This window comes from Pogoniulus pusillus, chromosome 25, assembly GCF_015220805.1.
Source record: "Pogoniulus pusillus isolate bPogPus1 chromosome 25, bPogPus1.pri, whole genome shotgun sequence".
Taxonomy (NCBI): domain Eukaryota; kingdom Metazoa; phylum Chordata; class Aves; order Piciformes; family Lybiidae; genus Pogoniulus; species Pogoniulus pusillus.
In genome coordinates, this window is record NC_087288.1 from 11651842 (window position 1) to 11677127 (window position 25286).

Below are 25286 nucleotides of genomic sequence, written 5' to 3' on the forward strand. Positions count from 1 at the left end.
CCCAGAGGGGTGGTGGAGTTGCTGTCCCTGGAGGTGTTGAAGAAAAGGCTGGATGGGGCACTTAGTTCCATGGTCTAGTTGATTGGCTAGGGCTGGGTGCTAGGTTGGACTGGATGAGCTTGGAGGTCTCCTCCAGTGTGGTTAATTCTGTGATTCTAAGAGCTATGAAGCTGGGTCTGGAGAACAGGTCTTACGAGTAACAGCCAAGACAAGTGGGATTAAATCTGGAAGAGACTGAAGGAAGACCTTTTTGCTCTCTACAGCTACCTGAAAGAGATTGTAGTGAGGTGGTTGTTTGCAACTTCTCACTAGTAACAAGTGACAGAACAAGACAAAATGGCCTCAAATTGTGCCAGGAGAGGTTTAGGTTGGATATTAGGGAAAATTTCTTTATTGAAAGAGTGGTCAGATATTGGAATAGGCTGTCCAGGAAGTTCAGGGAGGTGTTCAAAAATGTGTAGACGTGGCACTTTGGGACATGATTTAATGACTGTGGTCATGTTAGGTCAATGGGTTGACCTGATGATTTTAGAGCTTTATTTCCCAACCAAAACAATTCTATGATTCTATATTGCCTAACTGGAGGCCCTTCACAGATATTGCCACCAAACTCATTCAGCAACCACAATGTATTCCATTTGACTTACAGCCAGAAGTCTAGTTTGTTTCAGTAAATCCATATCAATGTAGATACACAAAAAAGCATTTTCCTTAGTAGTTGAAAGGTTTTTTCAGCAGCAGAACGGCACAAAAACTGGTATGAGAAAGAAAGGTGACATCAAATTCATCTGCATTGTGGCAGCAAGACAGCTGAGTTAGCTGGAAATAGTGTGGCACTGTCGTGCAGCACAAAGGCAGCCAAGCTCTGCTCTGGGGGTGACTGTGACTGGGTCTGACGTCAGAGCCTCTGCACCACAATCACTATCACATAGTTCAAACGCAGGACATGGTCACATGAGAGTGTGGTACAGTGGGAAGTTAAAGCAAAAAAACCCCTTAACTCCACAGCATTCTGGATTGAGGGGAAGGTAAGCATTGAACAAACTGCATTCCCAGGGCTTTAAGCTTTAGCTCTTGGGTTTTGACAACAGAAGAGCAGTACATGGGAACTCTTACTACTAGAGAAACTCGCAGACCAGCAATAAACACCAAGTCATTTAGACTAAAGAAGTAACTGGTGCAAGCAGAAAATAAGTAATCCCAAAACTCAGCTCAAAGTGGGGAAATGGTGGAATATGAGATTAGTAGTTAGCATGCAGTTTTTTACTACATAAACACTGAACCACTGCTGTGAGTTTGGATCTATGGCCAAGACACGACACAAAATGATCCAAGCATAAAGCTAAACCATTCTGAGAAGATGAAACAAACCTTTCCAACAGACTCATTAAAAGTCAGGCCTCACAGTGATGTCTCTAGTTAGAGGTGCCTTTCACCTTCCAGTCCTGGTTTTTAGGTGCTTACCACTTTAACAGAGAGGCTGATGGATGAAATTACTCCCAAAAATCCCAGTACTGTTTGACCTAAAAATAGTTAATTAGGTATTTGCCTTGAGTATTGTTTTAGAAAACATAGCTTTTACAGCACTTTCAAATAAGTTTTGAAACAGGTTGTTGGGGTGAAAAAACCTACTCAATTGCTGGAAGGATGAGTTCCCACATTTCTGTGTTTTAAAGAATCTAAAACATTTATCTTTTTATTCCTAAGGGAGTTTCTTTTGATACCCTGAGGGAAATCAGGCCACAGCTTAGCCTAATTATGGACTTCTCAAAAACTGAAAAATTATATCTGAAGGGCAAGGTTAAACTCATCAAAATTGGGCTTTCAAACAATTCCAGATACTTGAAAAGGTCTTAGCATACCCTAGCTAGATGACATGCTAAATCTGGAAAACATGATACAAAAGCAGTATGACTACTGTATAGAATTATTCCCAGTAGTCACAGAAGGACCTGACAGTAGTTGGAGATGACATCAAATGCCAGTATATGCAAGGCAGAGAGCACCAGGGAAGGAAAAAGGAGCAACAGCTATATGTACACACTAGCACAGCCTCCAAGGTTAGCTATTCTTACTCTGGTAGCGATCTTGAAATCACTGTGGGGAATCCAAGATGTCAGTCAACTTACAGCCTAGTTACAGCAGAGCCAGAAAAGGCACAGATAGAAGTAACAAGATACCAGGGTAAGGCTTTTGTGCAAGGAGAGACTGAGTAGATGAAGACTCATCAGGCTGGAAGGGCAATGGGAGCAGCTAAGGCAGGATATGAGAAAGCTATGTAAAAAAAAATGACAGGTCATGGAGAGCGTCACTGAGGAATGATTCATGCACTGCTGGCAGGACATGAGAAGCAGGGCAAAGGCATTTCCTTAATGCAAGCAAAAAGGAAATGATCCAGGCAAATGCTCTCCAGAAGAGTCACCACATTGTGTCACCATGGGAAACAGTAAAAGTCTAAGCATCAGCAGGTTAAAATTATATTAGGCAAGTTCATGGAGGCCAGGTCCATCAGCACCTGCCAAAAGTGCCATCCAGATGCAGCACCTGCTCAGAAGTTGTTACAGGACAGTGTGCAGGCTGCCTTCCTGTGCCTGCAGTCAGTCAAGGCACTTTGTTAAAGGCATCTTTAAGAACTGCTACTCTGCAATTAAAGGTCTCAATCTAGAAGATAAGTGCCTGAACTTGAGGTGCCAGTTTAAGAATTGCCAGGATTGTAATGTTAACCAAAGCCCCAGCTAAAGCCATGACACTGAGTTCTCATTTCACATCTATTACACCCAGCTCTCTGACTTCAAAGACATGCCACAGCATTAGTTTCCATTGGGGTCATACTTCAAATGTTTTTACAGGGTCAGCCATAAACACTGGAGGTTAATTTGGGGAAAAGAAAACAAAACCAGAACACAACACCTACAAAAAACACTTAAAATCAAATGGAGAGGCTTGTCCCTGTCCACTAAACCTGATGCTTTAGGCCTTCAACAAGAATACACATCTACACTCAATAAACACTTCATCACTTTATTTTTTCCTAGAATTTTAGTAATACAAGAACTGTAACATCAAGTTAAATGCAAGGAAGGTGGTATCATCTTTATGCTCGTGTTTAAAAGCAGGTTTTGGATATGTACGTTTAGAAGCAGGAAGTTAAATCAACTTATGATAACTTTCCCTCTTTTTTAAAAGGAAGTCTTTCTGCAAATACTCTTTAGTAAAACTCTTGCAACTATTCCAGAGATCTGAGAGTGCTAAGTTGAGCCAAGTTAAGCACAATAAACATTATGATATCTTACATAATCAAGGGTGTATGTTCACCTTTGGAAAAACTTGGAAGTAGATTTCTATAAAAAGCAGGGAGAGATTTAAACACAGCTGTGGAAAGCAGCTCCAGTGAGCAGTCTGTACTCTGCATCACACAACACTGACACAGCAGGGATGCTGGAGAAGGTCATTCCCAGTTAAAGTGACACCCAGGGAATTCACACAAGGGTATCTGAAAGCTCGCTGTAAAAGCCTAAGAGGTCTCTATGTCAACAAAATAATGCACCTTGGGGATAACATGTGATCAACTTAATTGGTATAGGACGAGTGTTAAAATATTTCTGGAGGTTTCAGACTTGTAATTAACTGCAACCAAAAAGCAAAATGTAGCTTCTCTCTCCATTAGTTTAGGTCCTGAGACAAAGAACTGCTGAAGGAGGAGAACTTAAAGAATATCCCACCCTAGGTGTTGCAGCAGGTTAAGGCACTGTTCCCCCATAGCCCAGAGGTGAGGGAAAGCAGCACATAAGAAAACCTCTGGGTTAAGACACAGTCAAGATAAAAGAGAGTTTAATATAAAATAACATAATACACAATTACCTTAGTTAATAGTAGAACACACCTTAGCTTAGTCTATTTGCAGAAAAAGTGCAGCAAAAGCAGAAAGGGAACCCAGCATAAAGAAAAAACAGAGAGCTAACCAACTCCCACCTGTCTCTCTGCCATCCCTGAGGAAAAGAGCTAACATCCAAATCCTGGAACCCAAAAACAACAACCAGAACAGGAAGCCTCCCGCGCCATAATCTGAACTTCAAGCCCTGTAACTCTCTGCTCCAGTCAATACATACATTTTGAAGCTGGCATGAGGCAAGACTCTGAATAACAGCAGTAGATATTCAAGTAAACCCAAGAGAGGTGCTAATGACATTTGCTACTATTTCCAGAGTGCTGCTCTACTCAACTAGTAGTAGTATGCCTTGAGTGAAAAAGATGTTTCTTTGTCAGAAAGTTAAGCACAATATATAGTGATCTCTCAGAAAACTGTTACTTAATAAAACTGATTTTTCATTTGATGTCATTACTTAAAAAAAACAACAAACCACCCCACAAAACCCACTGATACCCAGATCAAACCAAAGAAACCCCAAGAAGTTGGTTTTACCATTAAAAGTGGAAAAAGATAACCCAGCCATCGAATATATTCCCCACAACTACATTCAGTCACAGGACATCAGTCAAAACCATCAATGTGCTAAGATGTGGAACGGTCATTGAACTTTCAAAAGAAAACTGTTGTGTCCAGAGAAGGATCACAAAGCTGGTGAGGGGCCTGGAGCACAGCCCTGTGTGGAGAGGCTGAGGGAGCTGGGAGTGCGCAGCCTGCAGAAGATGAGGCCCAGGGCAGACCTCATTACTGTCTACAACTACCTGAAGGGAGGCTGTAGCCAGGTGGGGTTGGTCTCTTCTCCCAGGCAACCAGCAACAGAACAAAAGGACACAGTTTCAAGCTGTGCCAGGGGAGGTCTAGGCTGGATGTTAGGAGGAAGTTCTTCCCAGAGAGAGTGATTGGCATTGGAATGGGCTGCCCAGGGAGGTGGTGGAATCACTGTCCCTGGAGGTGTTGAAGAAAAGCCTGGATGAGGCACTTAGTGCCATGGTCTGGTTGACTGGCTAGGGCTGGGTGCTAGGTTGGCCTGGATGAGCTTGGAGGTCTCTTCCAACCTGGCTGTTTCTCTGATTCTACGAACTAACCACCCATGCGAGGCAAGAAAACCCACCTGAGCGACTCACTTCTCACATTCCAAGACACAATGTCACTAATTTCTGAAGATTTGCTTTTTAATATTTCAGCTCAAGGTAAGAGTAGAAGGTTTGTGTCCTACCTGTAATGTACATGAGTGACTGTTGGTTGCCGGTAGCCGAGAATCCAAGTTTGGATGTCTATGGGTTCACCTTTGGGATACGCAATGGTTGTATCTATCACCCACTGGAGACCTTTCAATTTATGCTCTAGGAACAAAAAGAAGCATGCTTTTAACAATGAGCAAGTGCATGTCACTCATTTGATAGCTTTTCCATTTTTATATTACCTTATGGAGCACAAAGCACAGAGAAGGTAAGACAGACAAAAATCAAATCCAGATTTCACTACAGAGGACAGAAATACAGCTAGATCAAGAGTTTACTTTCACAGTTACTCCTGCTGCTCTTACATATTGTAATGCACAGAATAGAACAAGTTCATTTATGGAGTACAAATACATAACACACTGGCCAAATGTTAGGTGCTTCTCCCCACTCTAAAGGAATACTCCAAAATTACAAGTCCATGTTTTCTTGGTCTGTGCTCAAGAGCTTGCAGTTGCAGAGGACTGAGGAAGCAACAGCCATGCAGATCCCTTTGGACAATTAGTCTCACTACTGAGTTGGGACAAGTGGATAGAGGTGATTTAATTCATATAACCTAGTTAAAAAATCTTTTTTTTAAGAAAAATCTTTTGAAGGTTCTTAAAAACCTGAGTTATGGGCTAAAGAGGACGGGTACCACTTTGTGTATTAAACACAAGAAAGCAACAAATAGAAGTTTTCACAATAGGGACTGCATCCACAGGGGCCCAAAATGATTATCAGTTGTCTTCATATGCTGCTAAAGGCCTTTCATGTGTAGAAACTGAAAAAAATGGATTAAAGGATGCAAAAATATTTGCTGTGAAGGTTATTCAGAAGAACCAAATTTAAATATGAACCTAGGTAGTAGTCAAGGTCAGATATCAGCCATGGCCTCTCCTGGGTACGTCTTCAGTTCACAGGTTTGCAAAGAGGGAGAGCACCAGATGTGGAAAGCAAAGCAGGGAGGAGGGGCACATTGCCAAGGTGGCACTGAGCTTAGCTTGTCCATTTTATGTCTGTTGTGTGGGAATTGGGAGTTGCCTCTTACCTGAGGTCCAGTTACGTTTAGGCTTGTATAGTAATTTGCTTGCTTAAGAGTTAATACATTGGTATAGTAATATGCTTACACCCCAGACAGCAATATCTTAAACTTAGCTATTAAAAAGTTGTTGGCAAAAGCATGTAAGTCTTAGTATAAAGTACAAGACTCGTTCAAGCCTGAAGCTGAGGTAACTATGAAAATAACGTGGTAGAGGCTGACAACACCACTGTCAGCATGAAGAATGTGCGCAAGAACAGAGCGTTCATCTTCCTCAGTACAAGAACAGACATATACAAAATCAAGCCAAGAGGAAAAGCTTGCAAAGCAAACAGAGAGAAATCACTCTGTGCAGAGAGGAATAAAGAAACAGGAATCTCTTGCTGAAGAATGTCAAGGATCCTGAAAGTTAGGTTCAAGAGAGCACTGGCCAAGTTTCCACAAGAAGTTTATTGAAGGCTACCTGTATGAGCAGAAACTCCTATCTGGTTTGGGAAACCTACCACTCTAGAAGCAGAAGCTAGGAAAGTATGTGGGAGAAGTATGAAGAATGTTTGCTGTGTTCATGCTTTTGCTCACATATCCACTTGGAGCCACGGACAAGATGTTGAGCTAGACAGATGTTTAGTCTTGCCCAAAAATCATCCCTCAAATTGTACAGAAGAGCTACCACACATACAGAGAAATCTGTCACACAGTCTGAGGCACACTCTAACAGCCAGAGTCAGTAATGCCAACTAGTACAAACGTGCAAGGACTGACTCATCAGTTTCCACCTGCGTTTCATTTCTCTTGTATTTAATTTAACAAGCACCCAATTTAATTAAGTGTGAGAAGGTGACTATGGCAACACTATCACAAATATCTATCAAGTATTTTTAGAAGCATCTCCTGTTTTCACGATGTCTATTCAACAAAGGACTTGTATTGCTTTGGTACAAACGCACATACACTGCCTGGATAAGGCCAGACAGCATTTCCTAAGAGTAATCATAGAATGGTTTAGGTTGGAAGGGACCTCAAGGATCATCCAGTTCCAACCCCCTGCCATAGGCAGGGACACCTCCCACTAGAACAGGTCACTCAAGGCCTCATCCAACCTGGCCTTCAACACCTCCAGGGAGGGAGCAGCCACAACCTCCCTGGGCAACCTGTGCCAGTGTCTCACCACCCTCACTGCAAAGAACCCTTTCCTATCATCTAGTTTGAATCTCCCCTCTGCCAGTTTAAAGCCATTGCCCCTTGTCCTGTCATTACAAGACCTAGTCAATAGTTCCTATTGGACTATAGACAAGGTAGGACCACCCTTCCTGTAGGTCCACTTCAGATACTAGAAGGCCAGTATAAAGTCTTATGCTGGTGGCCAAGAAACTCAACATGAGCCAGCAGTGTGCACCTGCAGTCCAGAAAGCCAATCAGAGCCTGGGCTGCAGCAGGAGAAGTGTGGCCAGCAGGGTGAGGGAGGTGATACTCCCTCTCTGCTCTGGTGAGACCCCACCTGGAGTACTGCATTCAGTCCTGGAGCTGCTATTACAAGAGGGATGTGGACATGCAGGAGTGTGTCCAGAGAAGGGCCACAAGGATGATCAGAGGGCTGGAGCAGCTCTCCTGTGAGGACAGACTGAAAGAATTTGGGCTGTTCAGCCTGGAGAAGAGGAAGCTCCCAGGTGACCTTCTTGTGGCCTTCCAGGATCTGAAGGGGGCCTACAAAAACCTGAGGAGGGACTTTTTAGGCTCTCAGAGAGTGACAGAACTGGGGGAATGGAGCAAAGCTGGAGATGGGGAGATTCAGAGTGGAGGTGAGGAGGAAGTTGGAATGGGTTGCCCAGGGAGATGGTTGAGGCTCCATTACTGGAGGTGTTTAAGGCCAGGCTAGATGAGGCTCTGGACAGCCTGCTCCAGGGTAGGGTGTCCCTACCCATGGCAGGTGGGTTGGAACTAGATGATCTTTGTGGTCCCTTCCAACCCTGATTGGTTCTACGATTCTATTACTCTCCTTGAATCCTTCTCTTCTCCAGGCTGCAGAACCCCCAACTCTTGCAGACTGTCCTCATAGCAGAGCTGCTCCAGCCCTCTGATCATCTTCGTGATCCTCCTCAGGATTTATTCTAACAATTCAATGTCCTTCTTGTGCTGGGGGCTCCAGAACTGCACACAGTACTCCAGGTGGGGTCTGTGATAGCAATGTTCTTCCAATCTGACCAAGGGCAAACTATGTAGGTCAAGCTGAAACATCCAATGTCACCTTCTTGAAACAGTCTTCAAAAACCCTTTTGAAAACACAAGGTCCCATTTGTTGCTCCAGGATTGCCCATTAGATGCTCTGGGGTTGGCAGCATGACAAGTCTTTCCTAAGAAAAGCAGTAACTAGAGAACCCTTAATTTCAAAAGTAGCAATGCATTAGAGAACAACCTACAGTAAATGAATAGTAAATACACAGAAGTATTAATTTAGAAATGGATTTCAAAACAAGTCCATTGAATTCATTATTTTCCCTAGATGGAAAGTAAGAATGAAGTGAATTGTGTGAGCATAGCTCATTAACTGCAATTTCAAAATGCCAGAGGAAGATGGGCACATCATCTTATTATTTACTGTAAAATGTTTCAAAATATTGTATTAAATATTTAGCTAATATTTCCAGCTGTTCCTTCAGCAGACAATGATTCAAACTTCATGACACTAAGACTCCTGCAGTCCTCTTCTGTGCTGATTTTCCACCTCCTGCATTTGTGGAACAGAGCTGTTGCATGGGTTCTTCAGCCCAGCTTTAAACTCACCTCTCTATCCCCTTCCTTCTAGTGCAGGGTGGAAAGGAAAACCTGCATGTGACAGTTTACCAGGAACCCCAGGTTAGCCAGAAAAAAAATACAGAACTGAAGGTATCAACCTCCATAGACTCTCCTTTAGAGAAAGCAGATCTCAGCACCGCTACCTCCACTTGCAATTATCAAGACATACAATCAAATCAGTCACAGGCATATTTCTGCATGCCCCGGTTTAAAATAAGCTTTACATAATCATCCAAGATCTCACACTGCCAAAAAAAGCTCAAGTCACCAAGGATTTAAGAAAGTAAAATTTGAATTAAATCTTGCTGTTCCTTTTTGGGGGTTAGAGATGTTAAGATACTGGAACATGCCCAGAGAAGGGCACCAAAGCTGGTGAGGGGCCTGGAGCACAGCCCTGGGAGGAGAGGCTGAGGGAGCTGGGGGTGTGCAGCCTGCAGAAGAGGAGGCTCAGGGCAGACCTCACTGCTCTCTACAACTACCTGAAGGGAGGCTGTAGCCAGGTTAGGGTCAGTCTCTTCTGCCAGGCAACCAGCAGCAGAACAAAGGGACACAGTCTCAAGTTGTGCCAAGGGAGGTCTAGGCTGGATGTTAGGAGGAAGTTCTTCCCAGAGAGAGTGATTGGCATTGGAATGGGCTGCCCAGGGAGGTGGTGGAGTCGCTGTCCCTGGAGGTGTTGAAGAAAAGCCTGGCTGGGGCACTTAGTGCCATGGTCTGGTTGATTGTTTAGGGCTGGGGGATAGGTTGGCCTGGATGAGCTTGGAGGTCTCTTCCAACCTCAGCTAGGTCAGCTAGGACTGACAATAATACTACTATTACACTGCTAACAGTGTACCTTAGTATGAATGGCATACAGTTGTCTAGATTTTAAAGAAGTGAATGAACTGAAGAGTTACTTAACCTGTTGGGTTTGCTTTTTAAGTCATCAGCAGAGGTAAACCTGCATTCTTTTTATTCTAGCTGTGGATTCAGTGACACTAAGCTGCTTCACATATAGTTATGAAACAAACTACCATCAGGGTCTTTGAGACATTGAGTGCTTCATCATCCTCTGTAGTCCTTCCACAGCACATACTTAACTATCTACAACCACAAATTCAGTGGTTTTAGAGCTTCTCTTGGTCCCCTGTCCCTGAGATTATTTTCAACCAATGCTAAAAGATATATTCAACCACACACAGGATTCTTCAAACTCACCAGCAGACCATGAGTGTTTACCACTGAGAACAAGAATAGGTTGTGAAGACAGGTTTCAGCAGGGAATCCCATCTCCAACTGAGCTCTGGAAGGTGTGATACTGCTAGAAAAGAGTGCACTAGCCAGGTGTGAACCTGAGAACTACAGCTTCCACTTGAAAATATTTACTGGCACTCACTCATGCTCAGGTGTGGTTTCCTGAACACTTACATCATTCCAAATGCAGCCAAAGAGTCTGCTGTCTGCCCCATGTACAGCAATGTGCTCTTGTGACTTGCTGCTTGTCCTCTACCTTCCTCATGTAATGGACAGCTGACCTTTGGATTGACTCTGTTTCCAAAGTTTAGTTCTCAGACTGAACATCTTACTCCTCTCAAGATTTCTCCATAATAAATCACCTAGAATAAAACAAAAAACCTCTTTTCCAGGATGAAAAAAGAAAACCTTCCCACAGTGAATCAAAAAGTTTGATTAAAAAGAAAGGGAAAAACAGATTTATGAAGTTCAGCGTCCAGCTCTGCAAAGGGAAAATTGAATTTCTCAGAGAAAAAGCATCAGAACTGAATGTACTATGCTGCATTCAAAAACACTAAGGTAGGATTGCAATATGGCTCTGAACAAGCTCATAGCAACCTCTTATCAGACCAAAAAAAAATGCTGCATGGTAAAATGCACCAGCATTAAAAATCCCAACATACTACAGCAAAGGTGATCCAAAATAAGCTCTGGAACACATAACTTCAGTGAATAATTCCTCCTGACTCCTTCCAATTGCCAGCTGTTTAATGCCTAGAATACTTACCAAGTTTTAAAACTCACAAGAAGATTGACTATTAGCTGAAGAAACATGTTTACAACTGAGTCAGAGACCAAGCATTCTGTTAAATATCCCTCTACTAAAAGGATGAAAGAAATCAGACAAGAGACCTTAGCAAAGCAGGACAAGTGATGTAGCATCTCAACATTGCTGCACAATTCTTAAATTATTATTTGAAGGCTGTAACTTCAGTGACATTCACCATACAAAAGCAAGCTGGGGAGTGGGGATGGGTAACATGATGAAACCACTGTACGTAACTCGACTTGTACCAAATCAGGGTGCAGTTTAGCACATTAAGAACAAAACATCTTTTGCTGTTGTCATTTTTACTGCCTTCACCTAGTACTACAGACCATATCAACTGAGAAGGTACAATGGTATCACCTTGAGTACTGTGTCCAGTTCTGGGGTTCTCAATTCAGGAGGGATGTTGAGGTGCTGGAATCTGTCCAGGGAAGGGTGATGAAGCTGGTGAGGGGCCTGGAGCACAGCCCTGTGAGGAGAGGCTGAGGGAGCTGGGGGTGTGCAGCCTGCAGAAGAGGAGGCTCAGGGCAGAGCTCACTGCTGTCTACGACTACCTGAAGGGAGGTCGTAGCCAGGTGGGGTTGGTCTCTTCTCCCAGGCAAGCAGCAACAGAACGAGGGGAGGTCTAGGCTGGATATTAGGAGGAAGCTCCTCACAGAGAAACTGATTGAGATGCTCAGGGAGGTGGTGGAGTTGCCATCCCTGAAAGTGTTCAAGAGTGGATGAGGCACTTAGTGCCATGGTCTAGTTGACTGCACAGGGCTGGGTGATAGGTTGGACTGAATGATCTGAAGGTCTCTTCTAACATGGTTGATTCTATGAAATCTACAATGGTATAAAAACTACAAGGATACTTTTAAATTATCCTGTACTAATGAAACTACAGTACTGAAGAACACTGCAGCTGTGCATCATGACTCAACATAATTACCCAGCAAACTTAACACATAGGAAATATTTTTTGATGAAGAGTTAGTCAATCTATAAAACCAATTAAACTAGAACCGGATTGAGGAGGGAGGTGAATTCCTTAACTCATTACCAGTAAAGCTTGGCAGTGACAAAAAGATTGGAAGAATGATAAGTTATGGAGAAGAAAGCTTATTGTATTAAGAGCCAAGTACTTGGTAACATGAGACACCAGGAACTTTGTTAAGAGAACACAGAGCACAAGAAGTGGTGCAAAGGAAAATTGTTTGCAGTGAATAATGAAGTTCAAGTGTGATTGTAATGAAACATAAGCCACTTGACAAACAAATGGCCAATGATAATGACCAAATAGTTTACATGCAAGCTCTGTGCAATGCACTGGCAAAACCCTGTATGTACTACACCTGGCTCTTGCACCCACAAGCCAGCAACGGTAACCCAAAGATACAATGAAGCTTGGTTTTCACTGGCCCACTTTTTTCATGTTAAAAAAAATGAAAGATTAAATAGATAAAAAATAAAGATGATCACTAACTTGTTCAGCTTCTAATTTTATAATACAACCAAGAGTACAGTAAAATCATTTGGAAGGCAGACAGAGGAAGAGTCTTTTATAATAGATACAGTTCAAGAATTAACCTTTTGTACTTCTCTGAAAGGGAAGTTTTACCATGCTAGAAACATTTTAGTGAGCTTAAGAGTATCTCATCTTAAAGTACCTCAGCTTCCTATCTATGAAATACTGATCTCTCCTGGCACAGAAAAAAATACTTTCACTTTTCCCTTTCATCCCTTTTATTACATTTCCCTGTCTATTAATATGAAAGAATGGTAGCTAAATCCAAACATTTCCCTCCCAGTTTTGCCTACTTATGTCTGCTTCTGTATTTCAAGTAGGATGGACAGGCTGTGGTTCCATGACACTTTTGAGACTACTCCTTTATTTCAGGGGCCAGTTAGGCCAACTACAATCACAGACTCTCAGAATGTTAGAGATTGCAAGGGACCTCAAAAGATCATCTAGTGCAACTACCCTGACAGAGCAGGATCACCTAGAGCAGGTCACACAGAAGGCATCCAGGCAGGTTTTGACTGCCTTCAGAGAAGGAGACTACACAACCAGCCCAGGGCAGCCTGAGGAATTGCTCACTTCCCCAGAGTCTGAATCATGCCACTAAAAAACAAACACTTCACCCCCTGCCGAAAAAAAGCCAAACAAAACCAACAATACAAGTCAGACACAAAACACACCTCCAACCTCCCAAAACCCCAGCAAGTTAAGTTGACATCATTCCATGTATGAAAACAGTAAAATGGCATTAAACAAGTGCCCTTGGTCCCCTTCTAGAACTGGAAGTCTGCAATTCACATTACATTTCATACCTTTTTCCCATTGAAACAAGAATAAATAGAACAAGAACAGGCCAAATTTCTCTCCTTAGAAAAATAACTTTTAACAAGGATAACAGTATTTGGTTTCTCTTTTAAATCTAAAATACTCTAAAGACAACAAGGGCTCTTTCCTAAATGTAGTCTGAAAAGAAATATTCTAGTGCATTCCACAGCTTGATTTTCAGTTCATTTAAAATCTTCCCTCCACTCCTGCAAGAATATCATTTCCATTCATTTCCTATGATGACAAGATTAACTTCAAAACCTAAAAATCTGGAAGCAATTTCTACATGAGGTTTCCAGCTACCCCTGAAATTTCAGCTTTGGCAATGAACTCACCCAAAGTCATCTGTAAATGTTGCTTCATAAGGATTAATTTTTGGTTCAAACTGCTTATATGATTAAAATACTTCAGCTATGGAAATATCAGCACTATCCCATCAATACAAAACCACCACTAATCCCTAATGCTGTAATAAGCATCAGAAATCCACAAGTAGTTTAAGTAAGATCTAACCTAACTCTCTGAACATGCAAAGTAGTTAATTAAAAAGAAGTGAGGAAAAAAAGCACTGAATGCCATAAGTACAGGTATGATATACATAAGACCAAGTGCAAAGTACTACATCTGGGTCAAGGTAATCCCAAGCACCAATACAGGCTGGGCAGTGTCTGGCTTGAGAGCAGTCCTGAGGAGAATGCCTTCGGGATGCTGGTGGATGACAGCAGAATCACAGAATCAACCAGGCTGGAAGAGACCTCCAAGCTAATCCAGGCCAACCCAGCCCTAGCCAACCAACCAGACCATGGCACTAAGTGCCTCAGCCAGGCTTTTCTTCAACACCTCCAAGGACAGCAACTTCACTACCTCTCTGTGCAGCCCATTCCAATACCAGTCACTATCCCTGTCAAGAACTTCCTGATAACATCCAGCCTACATCTCCCCTGGCACAACTTGAGACTGTGTCCCTTTGTCCTGTTGCTGGTTGCCTGGGAGAAGAGACTGACCCCAACTGGCTACAGCTTCTCTTCAGGTAGTTGCAGACAGCAATGAGATCACCCCTGAGCCTCCTCCAGGCTAAACAACCCCAGCTCCCTGAGCCTCTCCTCACAGGGCTCAATGTGAGTTGTCAGTGTGCACCTGCAGCCCAGAAAGCCAACCAGATCCTGGGCTGCATCAAGAAAAGCATGGCCAGCAAGGTTAGGGTGCATATCCCTCCACTCCACAGCGATGAGACCCCACCCAGAACACTGCACCCAGTTCTGGAGCCTCTATTACAAGAGAGATATGGATATGCTGGAAGGTGTCCAGAGAAGGGCCACGAGGATGATCAGAGGGCTGCAGCACCTCTGCTCCAGAGAGTAGGGGCTGTTCAGTCTAGAGAGTAGGCTCTGAGGTGACCTTATTGCGACCTTCTGGTATTTTAAAGGGGCCTACAACAATGCTGGGGAGGGACTTTTCAGGATGTCAAACAGTGATAGGGCCAGGGGGAATGGAACAAATCTAGAAATGAGTTGATTCAGATTGGATGTTAGGAAGAAGTTCTTCACCATAAGGGTGGTGAGACCCTGGCACAGGTTTCCCAAGGAGATGGTCAAGGCCCCATCCCTAGAGGTGTTTAAGGCCAAGCTGGATGAGGCTGTGGCCAGCCTGATGTAGTGTGAGGTGTCCCTGCCCAAGGCAAGGGGGTTGGAACTAGATGATCCTTGTGGTCCCTTCCAACTCTGACTGATTCTATATCCCTATTATACTCTTCCTTACATCCCAGACATCTTAGAACAGCAATGCTGCAGGGATACTCTTATTTCCTTATAACTCTTCCAACAATAATACAACCAAAATGACCCTTCAAATTTAGTCATCAGTGACAGTTAACTCTACCAACAAAGGGGAGAGTCATCACAAAGAGAAAAGGAGAAACTGAACTTAGCAAAAAATTGTTCAAGAGAATGAATGAAGTGCACAACACTAAATGCAGAGAAACACTTTTTTAAACTAGGAATAAAAACATGAAGAGTTTGCATATCCCAGAAATACTTTTACTGTATTTCCATACTATCTTGGGCCAGCGCAAAACAATTATGTTGAAAGAAGCAGACCACTTCCTTGCTCACTCAGGGTGCTCATCTCAACATCAGATTATCAGAACTGAAAGCAAATATGAAAACATATATACAAATACGAGGATGCATTATGGATATATTTGACATCTAAAGACACCAATCCAACTGTGCTAGTTAGAAGCAAGCTGGAATCTTTTGGTAAAAGAACTTGATAACAGGCAGTGGAATTAAAAACATGGTGTCTCCTTCTCTCACAGTTACACTGAGAACTCTGGGAAGAAGAAGAAAACTTTCTCCATTTTGTCTTTTTCTTCTGCCTTTGCCTTCAGACCTGGTCACATCTCACTAACTTTGCTGCCACTAACCTTGCTCCCTAACCTCTTGGCTGCACCTCTCTTCTTCCTGAGAACTGGGGTAAGGTTGAGAGGGCCAGGGGAGGTGGTGGGGTGGTTTGAGAGCCCCTCCTGGGGACTCAGGTTTCTGGGAGGGGAGTTGTGCTTCTGTATTGTTTATCCTTTGTATATTTCTGTATATAATTGTATATAACTGTATATATTGTAAATAGCTGCTTGTAAATTCTGCTAGCTGTAAATACATTGCTTCATCTATATTCCCAGGGTCCGTCTGAGTTAGCTGGGGCAAATACAAAGTGTGGGGGGGGCGGGTAAGAGCCCAAACCATCACACCAACATGAAATGTTTTGCTCGGCTCAGACCCGAGATATTCAGCTTGCTTTTTATCCAAGGCAGTGAAGCAGTCTTTACCTTTTCTCACAGTGTCTCTACCTGCTGGAGTCCCATTTTCTTGAGGCGCTACAAGCGTTTTCAGGATTACTTGTGTTGCCCCAGTTCTCGGCAGGGTGACGTGTTTAAGAAATGGCAAATTGTTTTTCTTGGCAAATTCTTGGCTTGTCTCTCTCCTTTTCCTCAGAAAGCCACCCTCTGGAAATAAAACAATCCATTTCCGGTTGCGGCTCCTGTAATACTTTTCCAGATGCTCCTTCAGTAATACAAGCTGCTGGTCGCGGTGTGCTTTCCCCTACAAGGATAAAACATGGACTAAATAAAAGGAATGCTCAAAAGAGATAACATTAATATAATCATTACACTTTTAGGACTTTTCTTCTCTCTTCTCAAACACACAAGAAATCCTCTCTGACAGCAAAACACAATGTGCCCAAACGACCTGAGTTAATGTCGCTTTACAGAAAGGCTGGAGAAAAGCTCCCAAACTCATGATTTCTTTGCAAAAGCAAAAGCAGCATTGCAGTGCTTAGGGACATGACTCAGTAATATTAGGTTGGACATGATGATCTCTTCTGGCCTCAACAGTTCTGTAATACAGACTATATGAGAACTCCACACAACAGGAGGATGTATTAACAGAGTTCCCCCTAGTCATTATTGTGTCACAGGTTAAATTTGCCGAGCCAAGTTTAGCAAAGACAATCCAGGGATGAAGCTATGATTTAGAAGTGCATGTTCCCCACCTCCTCCCTCTTATGAAATCACCCAGACTAGAATCAGCTGGATGGAAGTTAAGGACTGAAGCTTTATATTCACATCAGCACAATATACAAGCAGATATTTACAGAAATATACAAGTTAAAAGTAATACAGAAACACAACAGCCCTCCCAGAAACCAGAGTCCCCAGGAGGGGCTCCCAACCACCCTTCCACCTTCTTTCCATCCCTCTACCTTATCCCTGAGTTTGTCTTACGTGCAAGGTGATTTTGGAGGATTGGCAAGGGGAGTTAGAAGCAGAAGGATTACACCAAAGAAGCTCAGGGAGAAAAGCACAGACACCAACTCCAGCAGACAGACTCTCACACTGTCTTATCTATGTTTGTGTCCTTGTTTTTATGCATCTCAGCAAGCCTATGAGTGCAGCAAACATCACCATGGTTTTCTTTTCACAACCTATAATCTAATTTTTTCTCATTGAAATATTCCAATTAGCCTCAAACCAGCACACTTATCCATCCAAATAGTATCTTTGCTTGCCTATCTTCTGTGCACCTCCCCTATAGCACGTATTAAAATAGCAGAGGTACCAGAAGACACAGCTGGACCTCAAGATGAGGCCTGAGCTCAGTTACCACAGCAGAAACACAGACTTCGTCCAAACTTGTGCTACTTGAATGCTTAGTCTCAACTAAAATCAGTACACTGATGGAAACACTATTTGAGAGGAGGAAAAGAACCCTCACACACAAAGCACCACACCCCTCCACCATAAAAAACAACAACAAAAACCCACACAACAACAAATCAATCAACCAAACAAAAAAACACTACCACAACAAAACCAAACTCCAAAAAAACATAAAAACCACAAAAAAAAAACCCAAAACAACCAAAACCAACACAAACCACCAAAACCCACAAAGTACTGGGCTGTGATGTTTGCAGTTGTTTTTCTCCTCTAGGTGGAATTGTTGAGTAGGAAGTGATTTTATGCATGTGAACTTAAGAAAAGGCTACAAAGAAAATGAGATGCCCTGGCCAAAAAGCTTCTGGATCAATAATTACATGCATATAGGCTATAGACAAGTGAAAATTAAACCTAAAAGAACTATGGGAAGAGAAAAAAAAAACAAACAACCTGCATTCATTTCATTAGCAAACTTTTTTCACTTAAGACTGTAAGACTTGTCCTTAATTACCCCAGAAATACCTTCAACAATCTTTTCTCTTCCCACTTCCACACATACCAAGAGCAAGCTACCTAAATTTTCACAGGAATTTACATCAATTATCATTTCTGAGTGGTCCAAAGTGACTTTGCCAAATCACTAAGAAGACAGCCGAGTCTAAAATCTAAGCTTTGTGCAGCAGAGGTGATTTTACTTCTCTGAAATGTCAACAAAACTGGCACAAACCTTCCAGCCTTTGGTGGCCAGTTTTCAGTTGGGTTTTTTTTGGAGCAGAAGACAAAGAAGTGGAGTTGAGTGAAAGAAAGCAAGAAGCAATTATTTTACTGAAGACAAGTTTTGTGAAGTGTTACTCCTAGACTTTGAAATCTGATGATTGTGATTACTTCAAATTAACTCATTAAAGATAAAAAAAGCCTGCTGCTCATATTAATGCAATTAAAGAGCAGTATAAAAGCTCCTCAGTTACAAGTCATGTCCCACCAGCTCATGTCACTCCAGGATAGCACAGTAGTTAAAAAAACAGCAGTAAACAACTCAATTTTCACACATTAGACATTAAAATGATCTAAAATTTAACCAAACCTAACAAACACATCTGGTGGATGATAAATTGCTCTTCAACAAACTTTGTAGGGCTTAAGATGCTGCTGTGACACAGAAAAATCTAGTGGACTACTGGGGAAGAGAGGAGTGTTTAGAAGTAACTCTGATGAGCAAAATACTGAAGAGTGCTGGAAGAGAAGATGCAATTAACACACTGGCCAGACAGAAGAAAAAGTAAGCCATACAGTAGCAGAAGCAGTTCCTTAAGATAACCAATTCTTGAAGACCACAACTAGTTGATCAGTGTCACAGGGAACAGGCTCAGCATTCTCTTCTTCAGAGGAAAGAAAACGAGTAGCAGCAGACTGCTGACACAACATCACTGATAAGGTAAGTTACTGACAGTCCTGGTTTCCAAGTTTTGCAATGGAGAAAACACTGATAAACTTCTAGTAAATCTCAGAAGCATTCCTAAAATTGCCATTGGTCCTGCCCAAGAAAATGAGGGTAATGTAAATTTAATAAGATATATTGTATAACCAAATTACAAAATTACATTATTTTACAGGGGAAACAAAAGAACTATCTGGTCATCCAACTATTACTAGGTCCTTTCTGTGGATCTCCAAAGGATCATTACTCACTCTAAGTGTTTTTCCTACACCTAACAGCTAATGAACAGTGATGAAACATTTTATTTTGAATTAGTTTATGTTTAGATTAATAACATAACTTTAGAAAAACGAGGAAAAGTCTTAGGTTTCCTTTTGTAACTGAAATGGCAATGCCATGTTCAAAAATCACAATTAACAAGCTGAAAGTCAAGTGTACCTCAAAATGTCTGTTTTGTGAATTTTAACTACTGAAGTAGAAATGTATTTACAAAGTGTCAAACTCTGTTCATTTCCATAGTTTCACACTACACAGCTACAGTCTCTAGAGACACTGGGAAATCTCACTATGGCTGTGTATAGGTGTGATTAAAGATTTCTATATTTCATTCTGTATTTACTAGTTATTCCTTCTCTGTAAAGTGAGAGAATTCATTGATTCCCTCTGGCTGCCCATATATTGTAAATCTAGACAAATAAAAATAAGCAAAGGAGAGAAACCTTTATGCTGGATGTTGCAATTCATTTAACTGGCAGCAGAATCATGCATGTCACTAAGTTTCTGCTTTAGAGTGCAGTTTGATCAACAGCTACCAAACAAAAAAAACCCCAAACAATAAATTGTAAAAAAAAAATCCAAGGCTTTCACTCCTTAACATTTGCAATGCTGAGCTCAACACCTTCAAGAATCAATTAATTACTATTTATGCAGTTCCACCACCACCTTAAACTAGTCTGCTACCACACCATCAAAAGGGATGGTCCTGCCTCTCCTTATCGGAAACTTTGATAGTCAAAGACCTAGCCAGACTTGTTGCACAGCTTCAAGGTCAGTAAGGGAAGAAAAGCATTAACAGTGGGCAGCCAGAAGCAGAAGAGAGAAAAGAACTGTCTGTGTCCTCTGCTTGCACACCTCACTCATGAAAGCCTCCTATCTTAACTGGATTCCATGAACACTTGTTCCTAGGCAAAGAACAAAATAAGCTTGGAATAAAGCTCTATCCAAATACACACATTACAGCACAGTTATTTCATCCTGCAAACCACCTAGGAGGTAATGAGCAAGTCCCATAACATGATGATGTCCCCGATATAAAGGTGAACCAAAGCACTTTTATGTGTTTCCATTTACCTGTCTTATAAAGAAGTCTCCATGGATTAGAGACACAATGCCAAAGTTTGTGTACTTAAAAATATGATCCATCAGCCACATCATCTGACGGACAACCTGAAAAGTTAAAAACACAGATAAAATGTTTACTAAATACCAGCTGCAAAGAATTATTATATGCTGATTACATTCTTGTCACCCTCAAGAACACCAACAGAACCAGAAAAATGTATGGAGTAAAATCCCTCATGTTCCTCCCTTAGCAGAGGTGTTGCTCTTCTGCTTTACCTCTTACCCATATGCTAGAGTAATTTCTGCTTAATCTTTTCACACAATTAGTGTAAGACTTCTTATTGACATACTCCCCCCCAATTTTAAGCCAGTCACAAACTACAACCATTTTTAGTGTTTGTTAAAGTACACAAAGCAATACAGAGCTGTATTTGAAATCTGTAACTGTTTTATGCCTACCACAATAATGTTTCCTTATAGATTTCTGTACTTGGTGATTCTGGGGGTGAGATCATGCTGTGCTTCATACGTGCTGACTTGGTCTTTGAACAGCAGCATTCAGTGAGATAATGCAAACCCACCCATTTCTGGACCCTCTGACATGACTGGAAGCAGAAAAGGACAGCTCTCAAAGATATGAAAAGTTTTGAACTGAAAATAAACATCCACTTCTTCTCTGTGACATCCTAGAATTTCTTCCTGTCTGACAGAGGTACTTAGTAGATGCTACACATTCAAGGGAACAAAGACATACACTATTTATTTGTGAGTGATGAAAGAAAATATTAGTTCCTAGATATAACTCTTCACTTGAGACTAATATTGGTGAAATGTTTTCTCATACAGCTATTCCCTTTTCTCACACAGCTACCCCCAGCTCTTTGTTAAATAAAATGCCTTAAAGCAAAAAATTATTCTCTGCAGAGATTCATATTCTTTCCATTTCAGTGACTCCTTAGGGAGTGGAAAAAAAAGAATGGAAATGTGTATCCTAAGGACTAGAAATTTTAAAAAGCATCACTGAGAAGTCTTACTGCTCTTCAAGGCACTATAATATCACAAGTTGATGCCTACACATCAGTCCAAAGATGACAGGCTGGTGTAGGGAACCATATCCTTTGATAAAACCACCACCAAAATGCCACTGAAGACAATTTAGCCTGCAGCAGTACCTGCATGACTGTCAGTGTTCATCTGCTACTCGGCATTTTGACAGTCATTCTATTCTATCAAGCAGAAGTTAACCCAACAAGGAAACTTAGTAATCTGCTTCCCTGAAAAAGTCTTTTGAGGAGTTATGATTGGCCACTGTATGTTCTGTAACAATCCTGAAGGAGTAACTCCTGCCCAGCAATGCTGGTGCTTCTCTTCTCCCATATCACTTTTTATTGTCCTTTTATTTAGCTGTTGCCAGGTTTATCCTGAAAGGTTATCATTGCTCTTCAGAATCCAAAGTCTGTCTGATCAAGTTTAAGGTGACACAGGGCTTCTAACACCCCTGGACTTCCTCACTCTTTTTTAGGAGTGATGTGACTATAATTATACAAAGCTCCTTGCTAGCTGCAAGTGGGCTACAAAAGGGCAAACTCCAGAGCTTAGCAATTACAAACCTGCCTGTAAGCCTAGGCAATGGTGAGCAATATCAAGAGGAAGTATTTTTGTGTATGAATTAATGAATACACAAACTCAAATCCTTTTAAATAAAAAAAGGAGTTCAAAGAACAGGACACATTTATCTTGTTTGTAATTAAAAGCAACTAGATTAATAAATATTCATTCTGTTCTTCTACCAAGGGCAGAACACTGCAAGATACTAGCGGCGGCTCTTCCATTTAATGTCCTCAGGAACAAAAGAATGCTTATCAAATCAGTCTCAAGGAGGCTAAGCAGACATTCAGAAGGGTTTTGAGCACACATTCATAGTTATTTATGGATTTAAAGAATTTTTGGATGCTGTTTCTGGTCTTTTTAGCTTCATCATTCCCTAAGTCTAGAATGCAGAAGCAGCTTCAACCAATTGTATGAAGTATTTAAGTGCCTTCTATTGACGAGTTCACTTTCATTTCACTCTACATAGATTTTGTAAGAAAGCAGCTCAAATATGCTGACTTTCATCTTTCAGGCACCTCTGACTTAAAAATTAAACTTGGGAATGCACATCCTGAAACTTTGTGAATAGGTACAAGTTCTACTTTTTTTTTTTTTGTCTCCACTACATTCTTCCTGGTACTGCTTCTGCTTTAAACCAGAAAAAATAGTCACTTTTATAACTTGTCATCTAGTCAGAAAGCAGTAATAGCAGCATTTTAACCTATTTACCTTACCTTAATACTTAGGAGACCTCAATTAATTTACTAAGCTTGTTTTAACACTTAATTTCACAAGTAAATTCAACTACACAAAAAGGTCACTTCAGATTCAGTTGAAATCTTACAGCTTGTCATATGGTAATGTCTCTTAGTCAAACTAATATTAATTACTAATATTAGTACTGCATCCAGTTCTGGAGCCCCTATTACAAGAGGGATGGGGACATGCTGGAGCATGTTCAGAGAAGGGCTACTAGGATGATTGATCAGAGGGCTCTGATCATCCCCTCCTATGAGGACAGACTGAAAGAGTTGGGGCTGTTCAGCCTGGAGAAGAGGAGGCTCCCAGGTGACCTTTTTGTGGCCTTCCTGGATCTGAAGGGGACCTACAAGAAAGCTGGGGAGGGACTTCTTAGGCTCTCAGGCAGTGACAGGACTGGGGGGAATGAAGCAAAGCTGGAAGTGGGAAGATTCAGGCTGGCCATGAGGAGGAAGTTGTTCAGCATGAGAGTGGTGAGAGCCTGGGATGGGTTCCCCAGGGAGGTGGTTGAGGCTTCATCCCTTGAGGTGTTTAAGGCCAGGCTGGATGAGGCTGTGGCCAGCCTGCTCTAGGGCAAGGTGTCCCTGGGCATAGCAGGGGGGTTGGAACTAGATGATCCTTGTGGTGCCTTCCAACCCTGACTGATTCTGTGTAACAATATTAGTCCAGTCCTACCACTGAAACGTTCACTTTTAGCTAAATTCCACCTCCATACGAAGAGATCATGTTTTCCTTATTTACAAAAGTGAATCTCAAAGACAAGAAACATTTTAACACATGTATCTTAGCTTACTGCTTAGTGAGATTTGCTTAGAACAGACTAAAATTTATATATATGAATTAATAAAATACTAGAAAAAATATTCCATCACAGTTCCTGACATGGCCCTTAAGAAATACTGTCAAGTTGCATGAATATTGCAGTGTTCTACCTCACTACACAGAAAAACATAGAACTTAAAAATCAAACACTTCTGATGTCTGCTACATTTATCTTAAAGCAGCATCAAACAGTCAATGCTTGCAGATTGCATCTGGTTTCAGGCAGTCTTGGCTGCCAAAGGAAAGCAAAAGAAATTTTAGACTGGCACTGGAGGAAGTTCTTCCTGGTTCTGCCACAGCAAAACCACAATTTATTATCTACACTTTCTTTGGGTTGAGAGGTTCTGAGAGTGTAGGAGAGAGAAGAGTTATAATTTTGCTAAGTCAGCCAATCAATCTCAAAGATTGTTGGAAGCAGGCTCACACAAGACTCTGCTATGCACAGACTCTTAGGACAGTTCATGTAAATCACTTTGAAACAACACCCAGCAGCCTGGTACTGTAATACAGAACTATTTTATCAGTCAGTGAAGCCCATTCTTTAAGAGGTATGGTATGTTACTGGAAGCCAAAAGCTCTGTTTCCTTACAGAACAACGACAATAACCCAAAGTCTATAACAACCCAAGACTTTTCACTTGAATTCTTTTCACTGCTGAGAGGCCAGTTTTGGTAAGCTGGTTTCCTTCTCGTTGTGTCCTTTTGTATGAAATGAAAGTGAGCTTTTCACCCTCACATAACATTGAGAGCTAAATATGGGTTTGAGTGGCAAAGTGTTTAGGAATTACTGGAGCTTAAACATCCTAACCAAAGCAAAAACAAGCCTGGGAAACGACTACTTTGTTACTAAGAGATGAATATCAAGGTTGTGACAGATTCTATACTTAAACAGAAAATGCCTAATTCTAATAATTGTCTGTTGTATCGTGATTTCTACTCAACAGGCACATTTGGGGTTGTTCTAGTCCTCCAGTGGTTTCACAGTCATTCAGAGTAAAGACAATTCTTTTCAGTTCAAAAATACAAAGAATACTATTTTAAACTGTCTGATTCAGCAAGTTCTGTCAAAGATAAACTGTCTGGATCTCATTATTTTTAGCATGAGTAGTACAAGGGGCTATGTTTTCAGCATATACTGAAGTGTGTACTACTTAATTTCTTTATTAGATAAAAATAATAAAGCAATACCAGGCTCTGTATATTTCAAGAACAAGGACTGCAGTTGTTTCAATTAAGAAAATAGTGATTTTAAGGACACTTTGCTTTTCTGAAAAGCTGCAAGCCTAACAGTTTTCATGGTGGAGATATTTGACATCCCAGCACCTTCCTCCATGTTTAACACCTACATTCACTGAAATTTGCTATTTTTCTTGACTGAAGCTTTTTAGCTATGGAGTCAAACAGGATAATTATGTCTTAGACTTACACATACATGAGTAAGTGAAGCTCTGTGATTCTTAAAACACCCAAGATATCAAGATTCTATGCAATACATATAAACAAGACAACAGACATATCTTTATCACGAGATTGTCCTATACATACTTTTGATGAAGGGAATTAAAGAGTGTTTATTCTACCCTTCTGGTCATAGAATCATCCAGGTTGGAAGAGACCTCCAAGCTCATCCAGACCAACCTATCCCCCAGCCCTAGCCAATCAACCAGACCATGGCACTAAGTGCCTCATCCAGCCTTTTCTTCAACACCTTCAGGGACGGTGACTCCATCACCTCCCTGGGCAGCCCATTCCAATGCCAATCACTCTCTCTGCC

The 25286-nt window shown here is 41.5% G+C and overlaps 1 protein-coding gene across 2 annotated transcripts in view; it reads right to left on the reverse strand.

Moving 5' to 3' along the window:
- LPGAT1 (lysophosphatidylglycerol acyltransferase 1) overlaps nucleotides 1-25286 on the reverse strand; it is a 74530-nt gene that overhangs the window by 18744 nt on the left and 30500 nt on the right. For both annotated transcript variants that reach the window (XM_064164467.1, XM_064164466.1), the window contains exons 5-7: nucleotides 20352-20447; nucleotides 16172-16445; nucleotides 5145-5271 (exon numbers count right to left, since the gene is read on the reverse strand). In XM_064164467.1, coding sequence (XP_064020537.1) covers nucleotides 5145-5271; nucleotides 16172-16445; nucleotides 20352-20447 — 497 coding nt within the window. The remainder of the gene's footprint in view (nucleotides 1-5144; nucleotides 5272-16171; nucleotides 16446-20351; nucleotides 20448-25286) is intronic.